Source organism: Tiliqua scincoides, chromosome 5 (assembly GCF_035046505.1).
Source record: "Tiliqua scincoides isolate rTilSci1 chromosome 5, rTilSci1.hap2, whole genome shotgun sequence".
Classification (NCBI taxonomy): domain Eukaryota; kingdom Metazoa; phylum Chordata; class Lepidosauria; order Squamata; family Scincidae; genus Tiliqua; species Tiliqua scincoides.
This window is the reverse complement of record NC_089825.1, coordinates 17982764-17999286: the sequence shown is the minus strand read 5'-3', so window position 1 is coordinate 17999286 and position 16523 is coordinate 17982764. Positions and strand designations below refer to the sequence as shown.

The 16523-nt window shown below is 42.5% G+C and overlaps 1 protein-coding gene across 7 annotated transcripts in view; it reads right to left on the bottom strand.

Annotated features, from left to right (window-relative positions):
• MPP7 (MAGUK p55 scaffold protein 7) overlaps positions 1 to 16523 on the bottom strand; it is a 123729-nt gene that overhangs the window by 39393 nt on the left and 67813 nt on the right. For all 7 annotated transcript variants that reach the window (XM_066627153.1, XM_066627152.1, XM_066627158.1 and 4 more), the window contains 3 exons: positions 4895 to 5026; positions 3169 to 3250; positions 1669 to 1754 (listed from right to left, as the gene is read on the bottom strand). In XM_066627153.1, coding sequence (XP_066483250.1) covers positions 1669 to 1754; positions 3169 to 3250; positions 4895 to 5026 — 300 coding nt within the window. The remainder of the gene's footprint in view (positions 1 to 1668; positions 1755 to 3168; positions 3251 to 4894; positions 5027 to 16523) is intronic.

The following is a 16523-nucleotide window of genomic DNA, read 5'->3' as shown; positions in this document are numbered from 1 at the left end:
CCAGGCACTGTGCATTCTGCCTTCATATAGGAATGTGCAGAAAGGTTAAGAAGAAACTAGCCTGCAAATTTACTCCTCAACTGCAAGTGCTTGTCAGTGGCCTCGCTAAGGGGTGCGGGCCGCACCAGGTGATGTGCAAGGGGGGGGTGACACTCACTGGGGGATGATGTGCTAAAATCGCAGGTTTAGGAGCAACCCTGTCATGCCATACACCGTTGGATGCGGAATGTCCAGCGGAATGCAATGCAAAAAACCAGAGTGAAATAGTTCCTTTCTTTCAAAAGTTATGGCCAAAAAACCGGAAAGAAAAAAATGCATGGAGCCCTATGGAAAGTGAAACCAAACCGTATCGTGCATTTACTCGCGAGTAGGCGTACTTGCCATCGTCTGTCAGAAAGGGCAGGCTGAGAGGAATCCAATGACACCAGAATGGTCCCTGTCCAATGAATGCAGCCCCCAAAAAACACCCAAGAAGGAGGTTCCTCCCTCCCAGCTGCAGGTGTATTAAAATGTGCATGCAATAAAGCGAAAATAACCACATGGTTGCGTTTACTTGTGAGTAGGCAGACGTGCCTTGGCTTGTGATCAGGCCAGGCAAAGGGGAATGTGAGGACACCAGAATGGTCCTGATTCGATGGAACTGGAGCACAAGAAATACTCCAGAAGGCAGCCACCCCACCCCCCCACTAAAAAGGACCAAAAAAAAAAAGAGGCTTGAATTGGTAAGTGGAATGTTTTCTATTTTGCACTTGCAAAGCCAGGTGGGTCCTTATCTTGATATGCTTGAAATAGAAGAACTTTAAACTGGGCACTGGGGAGGGATGAAAATCTCACTGATTCTTTATGGGAGGGTGTTATTGCAGGCAGACTACAGAGAAAATTCACTTGCTGGAAAAGGACTGGCTCCCCCTTATTTAATTATTTATTTTATTTTAATTTAATTATTTATATTTATTTATTTTAATTTGCTTGATGATGTCACTTCTGGCCATGACATCACTTCCAATGGGTCCTGGATAGATTGTCATTCTAAAAAGTGGGTCCCAGTGCTAAAAGTTTGAGAACTGCTGCAATAAGTTGTTAGTAAGTTGACATGGGGTGTATGTTTGTCTGTGTGACTTTACAAATTTTCAAAATCACTAAAATCAGAGTTTGGAGGAATAATACCATCATGTTATATATCAATCAATGCGTAATTTCATGCAGAATGCAATGAAACAAGCCACATTGAAATATCTGTGTTCTAACGAAAGGTACAGCCAAAAAACCAGTGGGGGCGGGGCAATGGTACATCACCACGCCCACCACCTGGGTTGTTGCCCCGCACACTGCATGGGGTGACATGCAGGTCTCCCACACTGGGTGACGTGAATCCTAGTGACATCACTGGTGCTTGTGCATCTGTCAAGCATGCTGAGAAATGCCCTCAGATGCTCACTAGAAAGGCTACTGGCCTCTTCTACGTTGAAGCATTAGGAAAGTCTATTTCACCTTTATTAAGGACATTTTTAGAAATTCTGAATTTTCTGTAAGGACTTGTTCTTCATAAATAAACAGATCGCAGACAAGTACAGTAAATCAACACGAACATGCTTCTTCAAGACCATAAATTAAAACAAAAGGATAAATTTTCTGTAAATTTTCTCAAATATTCCATATGTAACCTACCAGAATTTGTATAATTTCTTCAGGTTTTTTACCATCAACAGAAATTCCATTTACTTCCTTAAGTTCATCACCAACATGAATAAGACCTACAGAAGATAAATTACTTATTTCTAAAACTTTCACTGTGTCTCTCTATGATAAATAGAACAAAGACAGCTTACAAAATTTCATTTTATTTCAAACAAACACAAAATAAAACACAGTAAGAACAACCTCATTTAAACATAAAAATGATTCCATTTTTAAAACAATGTATATTTTTAAGAAGGTGCTTCCTATCAGACGTGCCTATTTGTTAAAAACTATTGAGAAGGGGCCAAAACCCTGTCAGAACTAGAAATCTGATCAGGACTAGAAAGCAGAAGCTTGGTCCTGCTCTATATGCTATTTCTGAAGCAAAAACCGGACCTCCAGAGGTGGTGATTTGCAACTGAATAGGCGATTTGAGGAAACCACTCTTTCAGTGGCAACTTAATGCTTCAGAAAGACAATGTTTGGCTTCAAAATGGCACACAGGGGAAGAGCAAACCTTTCCATGCGTTCCAATCTCAACTGAGGCCATCAACCGCCCTGTATAGGAGCTTAATAAAAATGAGAAGTGCTTCCAACAGGAAACACGTCTTTGTAGTACAAGTTTATATGCATGTCTAGTTTGGCCCTTAGCCTCTGCAAGGCAATAGATCTTCCCTTTTCCCAATTTGAAATGCTGACATAGTAAAGGGAGAGGGGGTGAAAGAAGCACCTATGTCTCAGGTGCCAAACTAAAAACTCCCACACAAGGACAATCACTTCCTGCTTTTTTGCAATTTACTGGTAGTTCCTGAAACATGTCACTAATGCCAAGTTACAGAATTGCATCCATAATACAAGAAATATCACACGAGAGTTCCCTTCCCATTACTCTCCAATGCCATATCACAACAGAAACTGGTGGGTAGAGGTGTTTGTTTCCGGTGAGCATGATAGGATTACAGCCTAAGTTTTACTGAACACAACAGGCTTACTTCTAAGTAAAATAAATAACACTGTTTGCAAACACTCCTACTGGAGGGTCTTTATCCGTTGTCTCAAGACAAAGAAGGAGGTAATTATCTTTTCACTGTAGCTCCCTCAAGAAATTAAAAACCCATTTACAACACTAGGCATTACATATTTAAAATGTTATTAAAATATTTATATCCCACAACTTTCCCCTACAAAAGGGAGGTGCTCGAAGTTGCTTGCACAAAATACTGATTAAAATAAAATGTTTTATGTAAAAACATAAAAACACAAATCGAAGATAATTTAAGAAACCATAATAGTGGCAGCAGCAAAGGGAAGCAGAGAAACCAAATACACAACAAAAACCAACTGTTCCAAAAAATGAACAGAAAAATCTTTATCTGGCACCAACTTCAGGTGAGAGTTCCATAAAATTGGGTGCTGCCATGGAAAAAGCCCTTTCATATATCTGCTGGCAATGATGCGCACAAAAAAAGCCCTCTCAAAAACTCTTACCACTTCTATCTGCAGCTCCTCCACGCATTATTCGAGCCACAACAACTGCTCCAGTATTCTCATCTCTTTTAATGGTAGCCCCCTTTGAAAACAAAACAAGCATTTTAATAACTTAATGCTGGAGCACGCTGAACGCTTTTCCACAAGCTAGCTTTCAGGAGTTTTGAAAAGGCTACTGCACTCCAGATTCAGATAAACATCTGCACTAATGAAGGTATCAGGACTTCCCTACATCCAATGAACGTTAACAGTAGTTGAAAGACACTCAATCACTGTATCAATGAGAAACATATTCAAAACAAAGTGCTGTTCAGCCAAGCCTTGGAGAGTTTTCCTAGGCAAAAGTAAGTAACCTTGAAAATAATTTCATATTGTTCCACTGATTTGGAACACATGGGGAAGAGTTCAGTGTCAAACAAAAAGCAGGATATTTCTTACATTACCATCACTGTTTTTACAATTATAAAACAGGTACAAGACAAGTGCAGCATGTCTAAAGACATTTGTAGGAGATGGCATTGTGGAGGCCTGAAGCACTGCTTTAGGTCACAATAAGCAGGAGCACACACCACAGACATGTTCACAACTTTGTGGCTTTTGTAATGCTGTAACATATGACAACAGAGAAAGCTTGAAGTGGACACTGAGCTTCACAGTCCAACTCACATCATGCATCTACTACAATAGAAAGCTTATAAAGCTTTCCCCCCCTCAGTCACAGCAAGTCAGTTACCACGATCTACAAAAAACTAGAAGTGCCTTTCTAGCATCTCTGGAGGTCTTTTTGAGGCCCACAGAGACTGCATGTGGCCTCTGAAGGCATCAGAACACTTCGAGGTGACAACCAAAGAACATATCCAGTTGCATCTGGAAATCCTATGGGCAGCGCCCGCCGATTTGCTTATCTGCAGGTTTTGGTATCTGTAGGGGGTCCAGGAACAGAGGTCCAACTGTACTTTGTTTTGATGTATTTTTTTGCTTTCACTAATAAAGGGGGGAAAGCATAATTATACATTAAACAGCACTCTAAACACTAACAATTACAAAATATTTATAAAATGATAAAACGCAGCAGCAACAGCAAGATCAATAAATACCCTGCAATTGAAACCACAAAACCCAAACAGTAACTAATTAAGGGTAAGCCAGCAGAAAAGAGAGATTTTCAGCCCTCACCAGAAGGCTAACAGAGGGGCCAGTTCTTAATTGCACTGGGAGGGGATTGTATAATAAAGGTGTCACCATAGAGAAGGCCCTGCTTCTGTCAATCTGGCCTCTGGGCCAATTTATATGGGAGAAGGCAGTTCCTCAAATACCCTAGTTCCAAGCAGTTTGTTCAAATCTAACTATGGTCTGAAAACATGTCTGAATTTTCATTTGAATTCAGGCAGACAGTTCAGATTACTAACAGTAAGTCTAAGACTCCATAACAGAGGTGAAAACTACCCTGGGAACTGCTTCTGCAACAAACTCATGAACTCAAAAAGGAATTCATGGTTTACAATCATCACTACAGTCCTCTGGTTAGTAGCCCTCAAGCAATTAAAACTAATACCAAATAATATCTGAAAACAATGCCTTCCTTCAAAACACTTTTAAACTGAAGATGCAATGTACAAGTTACACTATCTGGTTCATGAAAAAAATTGTGCTATGCCTCCTTGCTTACATTTTGAGGATTAGTTTCTATTTTTTTTATTTTAAACACACAAGAATGAGAACTTACCAGTGGTTCCCTATTTTTTACAAGCCTGATTATTTTCACAGAATCTTCTTCATCATCAATATCCTCTGGCATGGGAGGCAATACTGGATCGTAGCTTTTTTGAGCAACAGTATCATGCACAGAAAGCAAAGCCTGCAGTGAGATGAATAAAAACAATTATCAACTGAAAAGCATAAAATGGAAGTGTGAGCTGGCAGTTAATTGCTGCCATTGCTCTTGACAAGATGTACTTTGGCATTGTTTTCTTTCGGCCTAGGAAGAGCCGGAGCCCGATCCTGTGGTCTGTGCCGCACTTCCGCAGCACAGACCACAGTTGCAAACGTGCCATAAGGCACGTTTGTGGGGTTTACCGCAGGGCTCCCACCGGAGCTGGCTCAGCGCCGGCCAGTGCTGAGCCAGTGCGCGGCAGCCACCCAGGTTCCGTGGCTCGACAGTCTCTGTGAATGCCAGGCTATGGAACGGTAGATGGGGCATGTCCAGGGGCATGGGGAGGAGGCGGCATTCCAGGGAGGGGGGAGGCATGTTGGGGGGCAGGGATAGGCGGATTTGCGGAGCCGAGCTTCGCAGGATCCAGGGCGCTTGGGTAGGGCTGCTCGCCCTACAAGAGCGCCTTCACTTTAGCGCCTTCTACTGAGGAGTCTCCCGCGGTAGCATGGGAGGCACTGGATCCGGCGGGAGCCTTCCATGGAGCCGCCGGGTCCTGCAGCTCTGGGCAGCTCAGGATTGGGTTACCATACTTTATTTCAGAAGTGATAATGTGGACTACACAGTAACAAAGAACCTTGCTGCTAAAGTTACAGCTGATGTCTGAAAAGGGAGAAGTGAAAACATCTTGTATTTGGATAGCTGTTGAAAACCCACTGATTTTCTTGAGCTTTGGGGGATCTACCATCATTGCTTCACTTTGTTTTTTTAACCAACATATTATGCTGTTTGTTGCACTGGTTTTTGTTTTTACGTTTTAAAAATATTTTTATATTGCTCTATAGTCAGTAAGCCACGTTGAACACCCCTCCTTACAAAAGGGGAAAGACGGTATAATTCTTTCAACTAAATAAAGAAAATAGTATTAGCAAATCATGATAATATAAGAAAAGATGGGCTATATCTCTTCTGATGATCAACAACTTCCTTAGAATCCAAAAAGAGGGAAATTAAAAAAGAAATCACTTAATGCAAACTAAAGTCTCTCTGTTCATAGAAAGAAAGTAAATTAAATTCTATATGAACTTTCTACCATTTGCCTTTACACATATCCTATATCAGGCATGTCCAACTTCGAACAGGTTGTGATCTACTTTTTCCGGCCAAAAGTGCCGGTGATCTACCACCATGAAAATTAAGTTTCAAATTAAATTTTAACCCAATAAAGTTGGAGGATCCCCCCATCCCATTTTTAATGAACCTTCTGTCAGTTACTTGGATGTGATCAGCTGTTAAGCAAATTAAGCAAAAACAAAACAGAGAGGCGAAGATCCAGTAAGAACTGCGAGGGGACATGGAAAGTACATTTTTTCTTAAAGTTTTCTTGAGTAATAACTTTAACTGTCTTAATAACTTTCTTTAACTTTTATTGAGTAATTTGTGTTGAATTTAGGTTGAGTATTGATCCAGGCTGATCTTGCACAATCTTTAATATTTCGCTCTTGCTCATTAGTGAGACGTCTGAGCCTGCATTTCATCCACCAGCTTTTTGAAGTTGGGTGAATATTGCGTGAGGGCCAGTCTCTGGGAATCCTGGAGATGTTCATCTGTCATGTTGGAACGCTTTGTATTCTTTGTCATTTTCAGATGAGAAAACGCAGATTCACACAAATAAGTTGAACCGAAACAGGAGTGTACAGCTTCACTGCATCTTCTCAAGTTGAGAAATTTGTCTCTAGGCACTAGCTTCCAAAATGATTCTTGCTCAGCACGGGTCTTGAGAAAAATGTCATTTTTAAGGGTTAATATTTCATTTTCAAGAGATGGCTTGTTCAATGAGTAATTTTTACTGATAGCAGCTGCAGTTTCTTTAATGTCCACATCTACTTTGAATGGGTATGACAAGTACTCCACAACTGTTCCAATTTTTTGGAAGTCACTGAATCTATTTTCGAATTCCTGGATAACAGAACAGACTTCTGTCACATACTTCTCGTTCTGAAAAACAAAATTTGGATATTGTCCCAGATGGTCCTGCGTATTCAGAAAATGATCAAAAGTGTTGTTTGCAAGGTCAGTCATCATTAGCTCAAATTTGCTCTTGTAGGATGAAACTGTACTCATCATCTTGCCAATGCATTTGTTTTTACCTTGTAGTTCAAGGTTCATATCAACTTAGTTTGCCTATAAAGTCAGCGAGAAATGCCAGATCACATAACCACTCCTCATCTTCCAACTCTGCTTGGTCATCTTCCCTCTCCTTCAAAAAACTTCTTATTTCATTCAGCAAATCACGAAATCTTTGCAGAAATTTGTGCCTACTTAGCCACCTCACATCTGAGTGCAAAATGATTTCCGCTGCCCCTTCATCAAGAGTAAGATTGAAAAACCGTCATTGAAGTGATCTTCCACGAACTGAATTTACAATTTTGAAAGTGATGTCCATGACAGTCTTTGTATTGAGTCTCTTGCTTGCCAAAACTTGCTGGTGAATGATGCAGTGGTAAGAAAGGAAATCTGGGAAGTTGTCAAGCTGTCTACAGAGGGCTATGAAACCGTTAACCTCACCTGTCATTGCTCTTGCTCCATCAGTAGTGATGGAAACAAGTCTATGCAATGGAAGATTACACTTTGTCACAAAAGAATGGAAAGAACTGAATATTTCCTGACCGGTAGTTCTCCCTTTTAAAGAAATCATTCCAAGCAGTTCTTCTTTAACACTGAAGTCTTCAAAAACCATCCAGATAAAGACTAGTAACTGGGCTATGTCTCTTATGTCTGTAGATTCATCCAGTTAGAGTGAGAAAGCAACACAATTTGAAACATCCTCCAACAATTGTTCAGTTGTGTCTCCACACATCTTTTCTATTTGCCGCACGACGGTGTTTCTTGACAATTGTACATCTTAAATAGCAGCTATGATCTCTTTCTTATTTTTAAATCCTTCAAAAAGATTGTCAGCTGCTTCAAGCAAACAATCTTTTACAAATTCCCCTTCAGTGAAAGGTTTGCATTTCTTTGCGATCAGGTTGCTGACCTTGAAGGATGCTATGATTGCATTGACCGAATGTGACCTTGGCTTCGCCATCAACTGTTGCTGAGTAGCCACTTTCAATTTAAGTTCTTTGAGCTTCAGTTTACAAATTTCACTTTTGGGTGGAAAATCAGCATCAAACTTATTGCTATGCAGAGCCTTATAATGACGTTCCAGATTACCCTTTTCGGGCAAGGATACTGGGGCGTTACAAATTAGACAACAACACTTGTCTTTCACCATGATGAAGAAGTAGTCCATTTCCCATTCATCATGAAAGTGGTAGGTTTTGGTCTTCTTTGGAACACTCATCTTCGTTATACTGGGGTGGCTGGATGTAAGAAGGCCAAATCTGCTAAGTTGGTATAAACACTGGCTGAATCTGGTCCAAAACTGTCACTGTCCCAAAGTATTAAAGATCAACAGGAACTGAAGACCTCTGGATGATGTGCAATACAAGGACTGGAGATGTCAAAACCACACATGCAGTTCTAAAAGTAAAAATAAGAATTCATCATACTGGCACCAATAATCAAATGCCACCAAACAATCATCAAAAAAACTCAAACACCTGTCCAGCAAAACAGATAAAATCAAATACCACCATACAAGTTCAAATACCACCATTCGCGATTTAATAAATTGTGCACACAGTATAGAATCAACGCAAAGGCTAGGCAAAATAAAATTGCAGAGGCAAGCAAACGTCACAGTGGTTTGAACCAATTCAAAGGCAAGGCATAGGCAAAATTGGAGAAGCCCGCCAAAATCACCAAATTCTTGACACTTCGTTGTGTCTGCCCGAAAACGTTTAATGAAAGTGAACTATAAAGTGACCAACGACCAGCACACGACACAACTAATACGGTAAATGTATTCAGTTAAAGCCCGGGCGAATGGATATCGCCCGGTATATAACACACTTCTAAGGGGTGTTTGGGCGGGGGCAGGAATGGGTGATTCTGAGAGGCAGGAGACCAGGTATGATGCCGGGCCTGTGGCGTCTCGTTGCGGGGCGCAGGTGGCGGCCCCCTGGGGTACCCACAAACTATTGGCACGAAAACGACAAGCGCCCCCAATACACCCACAGGCAGGGAAAAAAGACAGGCAAAGGATCAGCAGCAGTGGCAAGCCCTCGGCAGACGACCTGCCAGCACGAGCTCTCTCCTAGCGACGGGGCGAGCTGCTGGAGAGATGGAGCCAAGTGGGGTGGTGATCTACCTCTGACCCCTCCGTGATCTACAGGTAGATCGCAATCTACCTGTTGGACATGCCTGTCCTATATAATAGGATACTACAGGAAAGTTTTCTCCAGTTCTGAGATTCATGTTCTGAAAGCAAGATCCAGTCCACAAACAGCTTTGGAAAAAGTTATTTTGGTTCAGCTACAGTTTTCTGTATGCAATTCATTAACATAAACATGTTCCATATTTAGAACTTTGAAGGCAGTATGATTCAAGTTCCTATACTACCTAAACGTAAATATTGATGCTCAGCTAAATTCTTAGACATAATCTAGATAGACATGAATACTGAGAGAATTATAGCTGGATAATGAATACAGGTCCAACTTTGTTATACACTTATTTGATTCAACACAAATGGCCACTGCAAATGAGAAGGAATGTGCTGATCACTGGAGAAGGAGAAAAATGCATTCCTTTAAAATCACAATTTTTAAAACTGCTTTTCTTACTGTTGTAGAGAGATAGTCATGCAAGCGATTACAGGTATAACCTAATTATCCATGGATTTTTCCATCTCAATGAGAATTTCCTTTAAATTAAAGGAAAACAGTCGTTTAACAATAGCCTCGTTAATGCGAGAGAGGGCAGCTGGCTGACAATCCATCAATCAATCTCTCTCCAGATAGCTACAGCTTCACTCCAAGGCAAAATGACCCCTTCCTTCCCCCTGAACAAGTGAAAGAAAGTTGAATCACCTTGCAATGGTGAAGGGAGGTGTTGCTGGCTAGGAGTGAAACCTTTCTAAATGCCTGGAGACTGATTGATGGATTGTCTTCTTAATGACTCTATCTTACATTACTATGGTCAGCAAGGCTGTTTTTAAATATATAAATTCTGATCCCTAGACTTCATCAGTGGACCACAAAGGCTCCACCCAAAGTACATGGCCTTTGCCATACCAGACAAGCATGGTTATAACTCATGTACTAAAATAATTTACATCCAAATGTTAGCATGATCCATTTAAATATCATCTAAACTTAAGTATGACAACTGCAAGTATAGTAATATCTGCTATATTATGTTCAGATTTTTTTCTTAACCATGGCAAAGTTTTATTGTTGCATGAGAATTCCTGAAAAAAGGCAATTTCCTTTCCTGAAAATATATTTTAAAACATTTTATATCCACAAGTCTGAACTGATGGATTTACCTGCAGCTGTTAGCCATACAGGAACAGTCAACAGAAAGCTAGAGATTTTTTGCCTCTTTAGATTCCTGCTTCCTTTTGCTCAGGTCTTGCGGCCTCAAGGGACACTTTGTACTGTCTAGCTATCTTTAAAGTCCACACAAGTATGCAGGCACTTCATACCATCTGGTAAAAATGTTAATATTCTTCCAGATGGCACCTCCTTTCTCCCAGTTTGATGTGCTAAGTTTTCATACTTTTAGAAGAATAAAATTGATTTCATTTAAACAGAAACAAAGAAATAAGCTTTTATTTAAATGAGATGCCTTTGTTTAATTACTGACTTTCTCTCAAAAAAGAACCCAGCCTCTAGAAAATAGCACTTCAAGATCATCATTGCCTGCCGTAGACATACTCACTATGTAATTAAGCCAAGGTCTCTAGTCAAACCAGTTCTAGGCTGGTATTGTATTTTTAATCATACTTGGTAATGCTGAAAACTAGTCTACAGAAGCACAAGTGTTTCTGCAATAGTGTTATGCACCTACTGGAGAATAACACTCTCTGCAGGAGCGCGTGGCCTCTGGGACCCCAAGTGCCGCTGGGAACTAAGTGCCAGGTAAAGCACGGTGAGTTTAGCATCTGGGTGAGGAGAAGGCAAGTGGACCTCTGAGTTATGGAGAAGGAGAGGAGGACGAGAAGGAGAAGGTAAGTGTACTCTTTCTAACTCTTTGTCTTTCTAACTCCTTGTCTTCTAACTTTAACTTTAAATCAACCTTAAATCAACATTGAAATTTAGCTTCACCTAAGGTAGCACCTAATCTAACCCAAGGGAGGGAATCTAAGGTCCAGCGAGGTAGGGCACAGGAGCTAGGTGTGGGAAATAAAAATAAATATGTAGGTGTGTACATAGGTCTACTCTGAGCAGGAGCAGAGTCCTACTCGTGAGTAAGAGCCCAAGGGTCAGGTACTTGGGAAAATAAATAAAACAGAGGAGGATAAAGTGAAAAGCAAGTTTTTCTACTTTTTTAAAAATTAACCCTATACTTAACCCAAGTTAAACTTAATCTAAGTTAGAACATAACCTAAACAGTTCAGTAAATTGGGACACAGGATCTAGGTGAGAACAATAAATAAATAAATAAACAAACTCAAATAAAAACTAGCTTGAGGTTAAAAAACAGTCCAGCCTAAGAGAACAGAACTAGGAGGGTAAGAACCTAGGAAGGGCCAGTTCCCAACCACCCAGGCAATTTAGCATAGTCCATTTTAGCAATTTAGCATCACCACCTTTAGGAGGTGATAAGAGCCCCATTACACTAACCCAGGGGTGCTCAAAGTTTTTGGCAGGAGGGCCACAACATCTCTCTGACACTGTGTCAGGGGCTGGAAAAAAAGGAATTAATTTACATTTCAAATTTAAATAAATTTACATAAATTAATATATTAGAGACCGAAAATGAATGAATGAATTCCATCCAGTTTCCCATCCACCCTAGTAAAGGGGGGGGGGTCTTCATGCCAGCTTATGATCCCATCCAACCTAGTAAGGGGGGGTCTTCATGCCAGCTTATTATCCCATCCACCTAGTAAGGGGGGGGATCTTCATGCCAGCTTATGATCCCATCCAACCTAGTAAGGGGGGGTCTTCATGCCAGCTTATGATCCCATCCACCCTAGTAAGGGGGGGGATCTTCATGCCAGTTTATGATTCCATTCACACACACACACACACACAGGAGAATCTTCCACACTTTCACATAACCGCCTGCTCACCTGCCCCCTCGCCCTCCCCTCCTTCATTTGCCTGGGCTGCCTACCTGCCTGCCCATGTGCTGCTGCTGCTGCCGGCCTGCCTGGCCAGCCAACCAGCTCTCCCTCGCTCCAGACGAGCTGGGCTGGGTTCCCCTCCCTCGTGATCTCTCTCTCTCTTCCCCCTGGCTCAGGTTGCAGGAGGGGAGGAGAGGGGAGGGGAGCTGAGCAGAGCCCAGCCCAGCCCCTGGGCAAGAAAGGAGACTAGCACACAAGCACGCAAGGTCTTTTATAGTGGGAAGTAACGAGAGACCTGCAAGTCTCACGTTACCTTCCCACTATAAAAGGCTCTGCAAGCCGGCTGGGTTTGTCTTTCCTTCGCTGCCACTGAGCTCAGCAGCAGCGAGGGAAAGCAAGGCACGGAGCTCGTGCGGTGGGCCAGTGCGGGCTGGGGTGAGGGCTGAGTGCCCACTGGAGGTGGGGGGACCCCCTGGGGGCCGGATGGGGACCCGCAGTGAGCCGCAAGTGGCCTGAGGGCCGGGGTTTGGGCACCCCTGGGCTAATCCAAGCAACCCAATTCATGGGCCTGCAGAGTGGATTAAGCCCATCAACAGCCTTTTGTCTTCCTGAGCTTTTGTAATCTCACCTGGGAAGAGCAGCCCCCTTTCAATCAGCAAGGAGGGAGGGAGGAGGAGCTAGCAAGGGGTATAAACTTAGTGCCTGTCACCATGTGAGCCTCTCTGCAGGAGCGCGTGGCCTCTGGGACTCCAAGTGCTTCTGGGAACTAAGTGCCAGGTAAGGCACCGCGAGTTCAGCAGCAGGGCGAGGAGGCCAGGGACACAGGCACCGCCCTTCTCTTCCCTTGAGAAGAGGGTTGCTAACCAGCGTAGGTTTTTTTTTTTTAAGTACCCCTAAATTAAAAAAGCAAAAAAAAAAAAAAAAAGGCTATGCAGTCAGACAGCCAGCAGAAGGGCAGGGGCTATCCAGTGTTCTGCATCCAGTGCCACATGTATGACTATATGCCTCTGGGGCATAAGTCATGAGTGTGTCCTCGGTGCAAGGAGCTCCAGGGTCTCAGGGAACGCATCTGCTCCCTTGAAGCCTTGGTGGCTGACCTGGAAAAGCAGAGGCAGGCAGAGAAGGACCGTGGGGAGACTTCCGGGGATGATCAGGCTTCATCCCAACCTCAAGCGTGCAGCTCCTCAGCTGCCCGGATGGGAAGTCTTGGGGCTGGAGGACGTCATCCAGGAGAGGAGGTAAACAATCCCCTAGTGGGGACCCATTCTCCAGGGGACGGGCCCGTATCTGAACGCACTCAGGATACTCCTCGGCGGGAGGGGGGGTCGGGTTCTTCTTGTAGTGGGGGATTTGATTATTAGAAACAGAGAGGGAGGCCGCCAGGAGTCGAGGGGCATCCGGTTCGGGACTCCTAATCCCTATGGGACGAGGATAGGGAGGTTAGAGAACAACAAGACAAAGGCAAAGTAGGAAAAAAATTGGGAATGGTAGCATGATGGGATGTGATAGACGGTTTGGCACAGTGAGAGGATGCGGGGACAAAGGAGCAAATAAGCAGCCCATCCTAGGGCATTCCATGTACAAATGCTTTTATGCAAATGCCCGAAGTCTCCGAGCAAAGATGGGAGAACTGGAATGTCTGGTGACAAAGGAAAACATTGACATAGTGGGCATAACGGAAACGTGGTGGAATGCGGAGAATCAGTGGGATACCGTAATCCTGGGCTATAAACTCTACAGGAGGGACAGGCACGGGCATGTTGGGGTGGGGTGGCCGTTTATGTTAAGGAAGGGATAGAATCCAGCAAAGTAGAGATTGAAGGCAGGTCAGACTCCACCGTATCTCAACCAGAATCTCAAAAAAGACATAGTAGAAATGGAAAAGGTGCAAAAGAGAGCGACTAAGATGATTACTGGGCTGGGACACCTTCCTGATGAGGAAAGGCTACGGCATTTGGGCCTCTTCAGCCTAGAAAAGAGGCGCCTGAGGGGGGACAAGATTGAGACATACAAAATTATGCACGGGAAGGACAGAGTGGATAGAGAGATGCTCTTTACACTCTCACATAACACCAGAATCAGGGGACATCCACTAAAATTGAGTGTTGGGAGAGTTAGAACAGACAAAAGGAAATATTCCTTTACTCAGCGTGTGATTGGTCTGTGGAACTTCTTGCCACAGGATGTGGTGATGGCGTCTGGTCTGGATGCCTTTAAAAGGGGATTGGACAAGTTTCTGGAGGAAAAATCCATTACGGGTTACAGGCCATGAAGGTGCAAGGGAGGGCACCAGAATGAGGTCTCTTGTTATATGGTGTGCTCCCTGGGGCATTTGGTGGGCTGCTGTGAGATACAGGAAGCTGGACTAGATGGGCCTATGGCCTGATCCAGTGGGGCTGTTCTTATGTTCTTATCTACAAAGGATAAATTTTAGTGCCTACAGCAGTGTAGCCAAAATGGGATCACAACAAGAAGATGAAGATTTCAGTACCTAGTGAACTTCAGAAGTTTACAGAGGTTTAAAACATACAACTGAAAGGAAAAAAAAAAATCCAGTGGAGGGGGGGGGAGCCCCAGGAGAGTCCAAGTGTTTGAGGCAGAGTTTTGGATCCCCAGGGGTATCACTTCCTACCAGGTGGGAAGCAAAGTACTTTCAATTTCATTTTCAAGGTTGGGCAAGATTTTGAACTGCACTTTATGGCTATCTTTGTGAAACAGTGGGAAAGACAATGGAGACAGAAAGAGAATAAAAAATGAAAAGACTTGCAGCAGGGAAGACAGAGGAAGATAAAGCTGTCTGCACAACACTCAAGACTCCAAACCAACAACCTAACAGTGTGACTCAGAAAATGTTTTTTTCTGAAGTGAGCTGTACTTAGTCCAGTGGGATAGTTTTAAATTACATAGGTACACAAATGCCATCTGAGCAAATTTCACCAATCCCGTTGTCTTGTATTGGACATGAGGAAGTGACCGCTGCTAGAAACACTAACAAAGAGTCCATTTATCCCTACCCTCTGTTTCCTGTTTAACCAGTTACTAATTCATAAAAGGGCATGTCCTCTTACCCCATGACTGCTAAGTTTATTCAAGATTCTGGGTGAGGGACTTTGTCAATAGCTTTTTGAGCCCAGGCATACATAAATACGTACAAAATATCAACAAGACTGAGTCTATCAACAGTCCTGCTGACACTCTCAAAGAACTCTTGGTTAGCAAGGCAGGACTTACAGTTGCAGAAACCATGGTGATTCAACTTGAGCAAGGTTCACTCTTCTAGTTGTTTCAATATTTTATCTTCAATAATTATGCTACCAATAAATTTACCTGGAACAGGGGTTAAACTAGTCAACTTGTAATTTCCTGGATCCCCGAGAAGCATTTGTTAAAATATCCATATTACATTGACTGTTGTCCAGTCCTTGCTGTGCCATGAAAGCTGATTACATAGTTTTGGGATAAAATCAGCAATTTCACATTTGAGATCCTTAAGAACTCTTGGGTGGATGTCATCTGGAGCCAGTAATTTATTAATGTTTAATGTTACATTTTATTTATGCTTTATTGATTAATGTTACATGTTACACAAGAGACACATTTAAACATGTGTACAGGTGGGATCTTGGTATCCACGGGGGGGGGGTCTATTCTGGAATCCAAAATCCGTGGATACTGGGGTCCACATTTAAAGCACTTTAAAACCAAGAAAGTGCTAAAAATTACATTTCCTACCTTTGCATGCCCAAACCCCACCATTTCCCAGCCTCTAAAGCAGTGGTTCCCAAACTATAGATCGGGACCCACTGATGGGTCACAACCTGATTTTTGGTGAGTCACCAAAGGGTGATGGAAAGATCAGATAACAAATTGCCTCAAGCCCTGAGGGTATTCAAAAATCAGAAACAGTAGCTACTAATTACCCTTCAAAGAGCTTAGCTCCTGCTGTTTTCAAGCATGTGTAAATATAGGGAAATAAATGTTTGAGAGTCTTTTTTTCTTATTATTACTTATAAATAAATGTTATTTCTTTCTAGATGTCCCCTTTTTTAAAGTCTGATGAACCTAGGTGTGTCCTGATAGAGTGCTGTTTTTAAAAAGTGGGTTCTGGTGCTAAAATGTTTGGGAACTGCTCTAGAGCCATTTTTAGCCCTGAAAAACGTATACATGTCACGTATAGGTTTACTGCGCCTTTTAAATAAATGTAATGATTATCTGATGCTAATAAATTAGAACTTAATTATGGGAAGACTAAAATCTTGATATTCTCAAATTCATGGAAACCATATCCATGGTCTATAAAAGGGA